Below are 8,584 nucleotides of genomic sequence, written 5' to 3'. Positions count from 1 at the left end.
TATTATGTGTTTGTTTTGTAAATGTTGTGCTACTCGAAAAGAAGTTTTCCTGTTTTTAAAAATTTTAAGCATTGGGTTTATAAAAGTATGCAAAATTAAAATAAAAACTTTGTAATAACATTTTTAATTAATCAAAATTCTAATGTTTGAATCTATAATTAAAGAAATCATTAAATGACAATATAAATTGGGCACCTCAAACTCTTGACCGAACTTAAAGAGACAAATTTCTAAAGGAGATAACTTTGTAAACTTTAACAGCCATTAAAGGTACATATGAACCGAGCATCGGTGGAGCGTGGATTTCCAGTAACACATGTAAACACTTTTACTAGATTCTTATATGACTCAAATAAATTCGACATGCCAAGGGATAAACTGAATAGATCACTCGATCAGCCATAAAAGACCTTTAGACTGCTCCTTTCTTTAAATTTTTGGTTGTAAATTTAACCTACTTTCGTGACCTACTTTCCTGCCCCATTGACATACAGCTCAGAATGCCAGCAGAAAAATCCGTTCAAACATCATTTTTGGGTAAAATTAAACAATGCCTTTCGGTAATTCTCTTAGTTACACTACTTGAAACTATATGCTGGCATTGGTTGGTTTTTGTGACAAAAAATTGACTTTGTATGCATCTTTAAGGTAAGTTGAATTTTGTATTAGTTGAAACATAATTGTAACATGCTCTGTTATTTGTCAAATTATCAGAAATGTCCCTCCATGTCAAATGAAGATCAATTTGATAAAAATATTCCACCTAAATGTTAGAAAAAAGCACCTATCCATTCACTACTAGACAATTCCTTCTGTATATTTTTATTTCTTTTCAAACTTGGCCAAGTGCTTGTTTTTCTGCAAAGTTTTCATTCCAATCTTGGAAGGCATTTCCTCAGTTTTAAATCCCATTTTCTCCACACGGCAAATCTCCTCCTCAGTAAGCTCTAACAAGGGGTCAATATAGATATCCACCATCCTGGCCTTGCCGTCCAAACCCGGGACGTCACTGCCTTGCGGAGGGAACTGTGTACACCTTCTCCGCACACAATAACGGTACACTCGCTGAATGGGTTTCCTATCTTCTTTCGCATTTTTTTTAGGAATCCAAAGACTTTTCAAGGCGATATGTAAATCCCCTTTCCTTATTGTTGCCCTACAGCTGGGACACCTGGCTATAACTGGGTGCTCCTTTCTGGTCAGAATCCACATCAGGTGTGGAAGCCATTTCTCTACTCTGGATTTGCTACCATGTCTCTTTTCTTTGTCATTTGCTTCTGTTTCATCCAATTCACTTGCTTCTGTTTTATCCAAGTCACTTACTGCTGTTTCATCCAAGTCACTTAATTCTGTCATTCCTATTTGACTTCTTTTTAAATCAGAAAATTCTACCTTGCCTCCATTCTCTGAAGTACAGTCAAGAGCAGAAATTCCATCAAATGACTCTGGAACTGTATCATGTATTTCAATCCTTGTAGACACTGGGTCTTCTGAGGGAGAAGTCATTATCTTCTTCAATTCCCCAGTGTCTTCCTTTCTAATATCATGTGATGAGGAAGTCTCCATATTAACAGCTCCCAACACCTCAGCTTCCCCATTTGAGTTGCCACATTTGCTTTGTTCTGATGACTCAGGCAAAGAGCTTTCACTGTTAACCGTGCTGTTCTCATCTGTCAAAATGTTTTTATCCTTCTCCAATCCATCCACAAAACTGATCAAATCTCTTAAATCTTTAATAGCAAATAAAGGCTGAACTGCTTGGCTGATATGTGTGTCATTTTGATTGGAAATTAAGCAGGCATTCCAGCCTAATTTACGAGCAGCTTGATAGTCTTTTTCATAACTGTCTCCAACATGCAGAGCATGACTTGGTGACAGACATGTGTCACCTGCTAACTTCAAGGCAAGCTGAAATGGCTGAGGATGTGGCTTACTCCCACCTGCTTCCACTGATGTCACTACAAAGTCAAAGTACTGATCCAAGCTAAGGGCTGCCAGCACTGCCTGAAGCCTGCTGTCAAAGTTTGAAATTACGCCCAGCAGATAGTTTTTCTCTTTCAGCGTTGTTAGAACTTCTACAGTGTTTGGGAGGACCTCCCAGCTTTCTGCTGTAAGAAAATGCCGGTACAATTTATCTGCAATGTCCACCAAAACAAGATCTGTGTCAAAAATCCCTGCCACATGGAAGGAGTTGTGTACCACGTTACTCCACCACTGGTAGTCTGATAAACCTTGCCGTTTTCCAAAGTTTGGATGCTGAATACTTTCGTTTTTGTAGGCTCCCAAGAAGGCAGTGTCGAGGGTGTTGACATCAACATCTATCCCACAGGCTTTGGCGATGTTTGCATACTGTAACCCTGGGCTTCCTCTCACTTTGATCATGGTTTTGTTCACATCAAATGTGATGAGTCGAATCAGGCGATTCATCTGTAATTTATAAACAAATGTTGCTACATGTAAGTTTAGTAGAAACATACACATTTACATCTACTACTGCATGTGCAATGTACCTAGGGCAATTTCTAACCAAATAGACGTGGGATATTTTTTTTTACATTTGTTACGTTTTATTTCCCCCTAACATTCACTGTTTACGACGTCTTTTGTCAACTGAAGGTAGCGACTCGGTTACAGCCGTTAGCATGTAATGTCGCAAACTAATGCAAATCTGCAAATTACGGCACATTTTATTTCAATGACATTCACCGTTCTGTCTGCAGTAAACTTCCAAAGACGATTGCCACCAACTCACGAACGACGCTAGTGGATGGGCGAACAGAATTATACAGCAAGATACAGTAAAAAACTTCCTAAAAGATCATGAGCTGTAGAGGAGGACTTCCGAATAATTCTACTCAGTTGCAGCCGCCACTTGTTTCAGCGCTGCCATTTTTAATGAAATTATGTTAACCTGATGTTGATTCGTTGAATTGTTTCTGCACACCCCAATCAAAATTACTGACACAAAACAGGAAATAAACTAACTAATCCATACCGAGGCTTGCTTGTTTGTACTTTCGGTTTATGCCACTGCCAAACAAGTCGAGTGTTTCGTTGTTCATGGTAATATAAGGCTTGGGTTTAAGTTAACAGAGCATTTAAACTGAGCGTTTAACCATCACGTCTAGTACCGAAGAATGGGCTTATCAGTTGACCTTGTCAACTTTGTTAAAGCCTCACAGTTTCATAGTTTCACTGTAACGTATGCATCCGCCTGTGTGGATGAAAATTAAATGATGACGTAATTTTAAATGAAGATGCTTTTAACCAATATTTCCATGTGCAAGACTACTTACTTACTAAAGACAATTGTTTAACCCGATTTCCTTTTACTACTACTGTTAAATGTCAAAGCCGTAAACGTAAAGTTCGTCTGCTAAATTATGCATAAAACACGTGGAAATGTCATTTAGTGAATAATAAATGATTTTAAAGTTTTACATTTCTCTACATGAGACAGAAGTAAATTATATTGTGAAACAACAAGCCTTAAAAAACTCGACGGACAGATGTGTGTAAAATTTTAGATTAAAAAAAATTGATTGGGGATTTAATATTTAGTATATGTGGGTGTAGGGGGTGTCTCAATAGTCCGAAGGTTCATTGGTCCGAAAAAATAGTAAAATTTTCGCCAGTTTTTTTATCAAGGGTTCATTGGTCCAAAGTTCTGTAGTGAACATTCGAGCCAATGAACCTTTGGACTGTTGAACCTTTGGACTATTGCTATGTGCCGGTAAAGGCCGATATATAATTTACTTAACTTAATCTCAGAACTTTAAGAAACGGACATGCTCTCATCCAAAAATTCACAAAGATGCAGGATCTACAGTATCTACTTATTAAACATTTCAGGTACTACTTGTAGGTGGTGCTTGTCTATGTGTGCCTGTGTTTCTGTCTGTAACGAGAAGAGTTCTTAGCACCATGACTACTGCAAGCAGCAATTATGTTAAGGGGCAACACTCTATTGCTTATGTCACAGCGCCAAGTGAAGATGTTGCCAAAACTCTGGCCAGGTAAAATATTATTTATGATTGCTTACGTAATTAAGGTATTCCTAGGTTTGTTACCTTGGGGTCTTTTTCATCTTTTAGCTAGCTATCTGTAAACCAACATAAATTGGCTCTCTGATCATGTACTTCTTGTTTGTTTCAGAGGAATGGTGACTTCCAAACTGGCAGCCTGTGTCAATATTGTTCCCAGAGTCATTTCCGTGTAAGTCTTTATGTTAGTATGTTCTGTTACCAGCATGCCTGCACCATTTCTTGGGCCAAATTCATCTTAAGTAGCCTAAAACCACTCTGTCAGCACTGTGTGACTTCATAAGAGACTAGATAACTTGCCTCCAAATCTTCCTAGGTCTTGCTTGATTTCTTGCGAAGTCTTGAGAATTTGAGCTATCTCTGAAGATTCTAACAATTCCTGTAGCTGGGAACTGAAAAAAATGAAACATGTACATATTGTATATAGAGTAGAGCCTTGGTAGGGAATCACAAATATAGGGTGCCTGAGTGGCCTATTAATTACAGCAGATAGTTATGACAGTAGATTTATATAATTTATTTAGACATATTTCAGAAACAATAAAAGTAAATGTGGTATTTGTATCAAGGTCTGTCATTTTTTTTCTTTGTTGATTCACTATTTTGCTTCATCCTCTAAGGCATTAAAAATAGTTCAAGCAATTATAATGTAATTTGTTGCAGACTTCGTGAAAAATTGCTCTCATTTATATTCTTTTTCAAGAAGTCAGTTGCACTGAATCTTGTCTTTATGCTTCATTTTCAAAATCATTCCAGCTTTGAGTGGGAAAACAAGATAGATGAAGAAGATGAAGTCTTGATGGTACGAACATTCTAGAATGATATTAACACTCGAGTGCTTAGATTTGTACCTCTGATGGATGTGACATGTAGAGAATGAGTTTGTTTTAGGGGTGGTATCACTGTCTGTGTTTTTTTTTTTTTTTATTCTGTGCTTCACAGATTATGTTTTAGGAAAAGGAGTTTACTACAGTGTTATGTCATTATTAAGAGAGTAAATTTTCAGCTAAATCCTGGAAATATATAGCAAAGAAAAAATTGCTGTTGTAATATTTTTATGTCCAAAAAATAGTTTAAGCAATTGTTTCTATTTCAGATGATCAAAACCAGGACTTCTTTAGTGGATGAACTGTCAGAGTATGTGAAGAAGAACCATCCGTATGATGTAGCAGAGGTCATTTCAACCCCTGTAAGTTTATTCAATCTGCAGCATAGCTGGGGTACACAAGAATGTGAACAAACGCATGCACGCACACACACACACACACAGAAAGCTTGTACTGTAAAATATCTGAGACTGTATACCTTAACTAAGGGCCCATTCCCAATGGCACTATTGTTCTTAGTAGATTGATCCAACTCTGTGGGACTCTTGCTGAATGCAATGTCAGATGAACTGAATGGAAAGCCTTCTCTTGTTTCTGATGTACTAGTTTAATCACCAGGGCTCCGTATCTCGAAAGGTTCACTATGTTGCGCACGTGCGCAAGTGTCTCGATTCCATGGCCCCGTATCTCGAAATAGAATCGGTTATGGAATCGAGACACTTGCGCACGTGCGCAACATAGCGAACCTTTCGAGATACAGAGCCCAGGTTTTCTGTATTGTACTCAACACCAGAAGGAGGTGTCTTAATCTTCATTCTGATTGCATTCAGCAAGAGTCCCCATGGAATTGGATTGATCTTCATAGAACAATAGTTTCATTGGGAATGGGCTCTAAGAGAAGAAATATCAGATGCTGTCAAATATTTTAAAGATTTAATCAATTTTTTAATAACTGCTGAATGGAACTGTAGTAAAGATGTTTTAGTTTGGCTTCAAAGCTTTTGTTTTTAAACAATTATAAAAAATTAATAAATTCGGTACCAAAATTGAAAAATAGATTTCAGATTTGATACAAAGACTATGCTCTCCCCCCCTCTCCCCCCAGGTCCTCTGAACTAATAATCCTAACTATGACATAGTATTTACCTGGAAAAATACAATCCTTTTTAAACAGGTGTTCAGTCCAGTAAGTGTAAGATGTACATTGTAACACACTAGTAAGCAGAAAGAAATGTCTCCAGTTTGGGAGAAATGGCATCACTGCTTGATTCTCCATACCAACAAGAGGAGTGGACTACGTAAATAAGATCATAATTTATTCAGACAGATTTATATGTATACAACTTGCCCCAGGTTATTTTACTCTTGGACATTTTTTTTCAGATTGAAAATGGAAATCCACCATACCTAGATTGGATTGGCCAGGTGGTGCCAGAAAAATAAGAAGCAGAATTGATTTCAATGCTCCACTTTGGCCTCGGGAGCTGCATAACAATAACACAGCACAACTGGACATGGATAGACATATATATTGCAAACACATAGTTAAAACTGTGTGGCAGTAACTCCTAATTGGACTTGGCTTGAAGAAACAATCAGTTAAAAGTTTTCATTTATCATAGATCTACATACATGTATTTACTTGCTTTACCCGTTGACTGCTTCTCTGTTCACTCTGACAAAATTTAAAGGGCAAATCATAATCCAAATTGTGATAGAAACATAGAGAAAATAATAAATGCAGTGAGGAAGAAAAACAGAGGAGTGTCCTTTGAACCACTTGCAAAAGTCATAAATTTTCTAGTACACCCAAAAGACAAGATAGAGGACAGCAAGGAATGTAAAATAGTGGAGAAGATCAGCTGTGGGAGCTGTGACAGAGTATGGTAATAACAACATCTTCTCAATGGGGGAAAATTGTGAATTTTACCGATACTGTATTTTTATGTCATAATTTCTTAATATTAGAACATTCCTATATTGAGTAGAAACAACAGGGTGTCTTATAATTCTTTTCTATGCATGCAGTATAAGTACCACAAAAATGCTTTATAGAAATGTAATTTTGTGATTATAAAATTTTGTAACAGAAAGTTTGATCATTTTTGTCCTTTGAAAAGATTGAGTCATCACTGTGTATTTTGGAGAGACAGGTCCAAGAAAACACTTACTGTTCTCAATCTGTCCTACAACATGATGTTTTTCTCTTTTAATGAAAAATGTTCTTAATCTGTTCTGGGAAATTCTGAAGGACTTCCCAAAAGCAGTTCTCGAACTGTTACATTGATTACAGAACAATATTAGAACTACAAAAATGACACCAAATGTTCTAGAATAGATTGAGAAACATAAGTTAACGTTAAATGACACAGATTTTGGCAGGGGAAGTGAGTGGGGCTGGTGCTTCCTGGGCATCAATAGCTGAGAAGACAAATACATGTGCTTGTCACACTGTCACCTTAGTATTATTACTGTCACCTGGATCTCTTTCCAAAGATTTGGTTCTTGTGATTTAATGTCAACACTTCTACATCTTGTTAAATATTTTGCTTAATTGTTCAAAGCCTAATGTATTTTAAATCCACTTAGAAAACTGAAGGGATTTGTACTTTCAAATGATTTTTTTCATAAAAAATTTCTACATGCATTATGTGACTTTTTAAAGACTTTACTAACATTACTAAAGCTTGGCTTTTATATATACATGTTTGACAGCTTTACTGCTTTGTTTCCTGTATGGTGTCTGTTTTTTGGCCAGCTTTGCTGTTTAGTCTAGTTTAATTATTTTATTTATTGATTTTGTGTGAGTACTGTCTAAACAAAATGTGTTTTTTTACGTTTTATCTGCAGTTTTGCATAATGTGCTGTTATTGAAACATTGAAAAGTAATCCATTAAAGGCCCATTCCTCAGGATTTTCCTGCCCAAATGAATTGTTAGAGGTTCTTTCCATGTGTTTGAAAACCCCCACAGCCATATGTATATCTTGTAAGCTTTTAATGTTTCCTCAATTCAGACTCTAGAGACCCCATGTTGCGGGTGTCAGTCCAATTTTATTCAATTGTCAACGATATATAACATCAACTGGTAACAAATGGTACTGTTTATTGTCTAACATCAACTTATGTCAACTTACATCAACTTTCATCAACTTTCAACTGGAAACAACTGGTAACAACTTTCATCTGAATCAACGTGAAACTCGTTGCGAGAATCTGACTTGTCTAAAACACGTGCCGGCAAAAACTAAATACAATCAACACCGATTATACAATTATGTTCAAGACACTACTATGTCTAAAAATAGCTACTTGTCAGTTACATGGCTCCCTTAAATTGTGAATCCCACAATTTACTTAAACTATCATTAAATATCAAAACTCTGACATAAATCCAAAACTTAACATCCATTACCATACTACATACATGCATATATATCAAAACAATTGTGTCAACTTAACTTTACGTTCTTAAATAAACAATTTTTAAACTCAATAACCATTACCGTATGTATATAAACATTATGCATCAAAATTTAAGAGCAACCGTACATAACATAACCCAACATTGTAAGCATATCCATCTCTCTCACACATGTCAACCTGCCATCCACATGACAACAAACCCTTTCCTTTTAAACAAAATGTGAAAACAGTCTTAATTTTAAAGATTCTATACATTTAACATTCCATAACACTGAAATTAATCCAGTCCA

General features: G+C 36.3%; 3 protein-coding genes across 4 annotated transcripts in view; 1 reads left to right on the top strand and 2 right to left on the bottom strand.

Moving 5' to 3' along the window:
- Positions 1 to 622: 622 nt before the first annotated feature.
- Positions 623 to 4,225, bottom strand: LOC106179520 (uncharacterized). Of its 2 annotated transcripts, none has more exons than XM_087008228.1 (2): positions 4,071 to 4,225; positions 623 to 2,427 (listed from the first exon to the last, which is right to left on the bottom strand). In XM_087008228.1, exon 2 carries the CDS (start codon positions 2,425 to 2,427, stop codon positions 823 to 825), a length of 1,605 nt encoding a protein of 534 aa, XP_086864354.1. In that variant the 5' UTR covers positions 4,071 to 4,225; the 3' UTR covers positions 623 to 822. The 2 variants fall into 2 exon arrangements, with proteins under 2 accessions (XP_086864354.1, XP_013418637.2); XM_013563183.2 differs by lacking the exon at positions 4,071 to 4,225 and adding an exon at positions 2,707 to 2,894.
- LOC106179526 (protein CutA homolog) lies at positions 2,912 to 7,798 on the top strand. The gene is made up of 6 exons (XM_013563198.2): positions 2,912 to 3,063; positions 3,853 to 4,016; positions 4,156 to 4,215; positions 4,800 to 4,845; positions 5,140 to 5,232; positions 6,254 to 7,798. The coding sequence occupies exons 1-6, from the start codon at positions 3,025 to 3,027 to the stop codon at positions 6,311 to 6,313; spliced, it is 462 nt and encodes a 153-aa protein (XP_013418652.1). The 5' UTR covers positions 2,912 to 3,024; the 3' UTR covers positions 6,314 to 7,798.
- The window catches only part of LOC106158133 (uncharacterized), a 30,282-nt gene continuing 25,939 nt past the window's right edge, over positions 4,242 to 8,584 (bottom strand). The window contains exon 7 of the mRNA XM_087008233.1: positions 4,242 to 4,435. Coding sequence (XP_086864359.1) covers positions 4,413 to 4,435 — 23 coding nt within the window. The 3' untranslated portion in view covers positions 4,242 to 4,412. The remainder of the gene's footprint in view (positions 4,436 to 8,584) is intronic.

Source organism: Lingula anatina, chromosome 3 (genome assembly GCF_051362555.1).
Source record: "Lingula anatina isolate TDL-2025a chromosome 3, LinAna3.0, whole genome shotgun sequence".
NCBI lineage: Eukaryota > Metazoa > Brachiopoda > Lingulata > Lingulida > Lingulidae > Lingula > Lingula anatina.
Note: the sequence above shows the minus strand (reverse complement) of the source record. Positions and strands in the feature narration are given on the sequence as shown.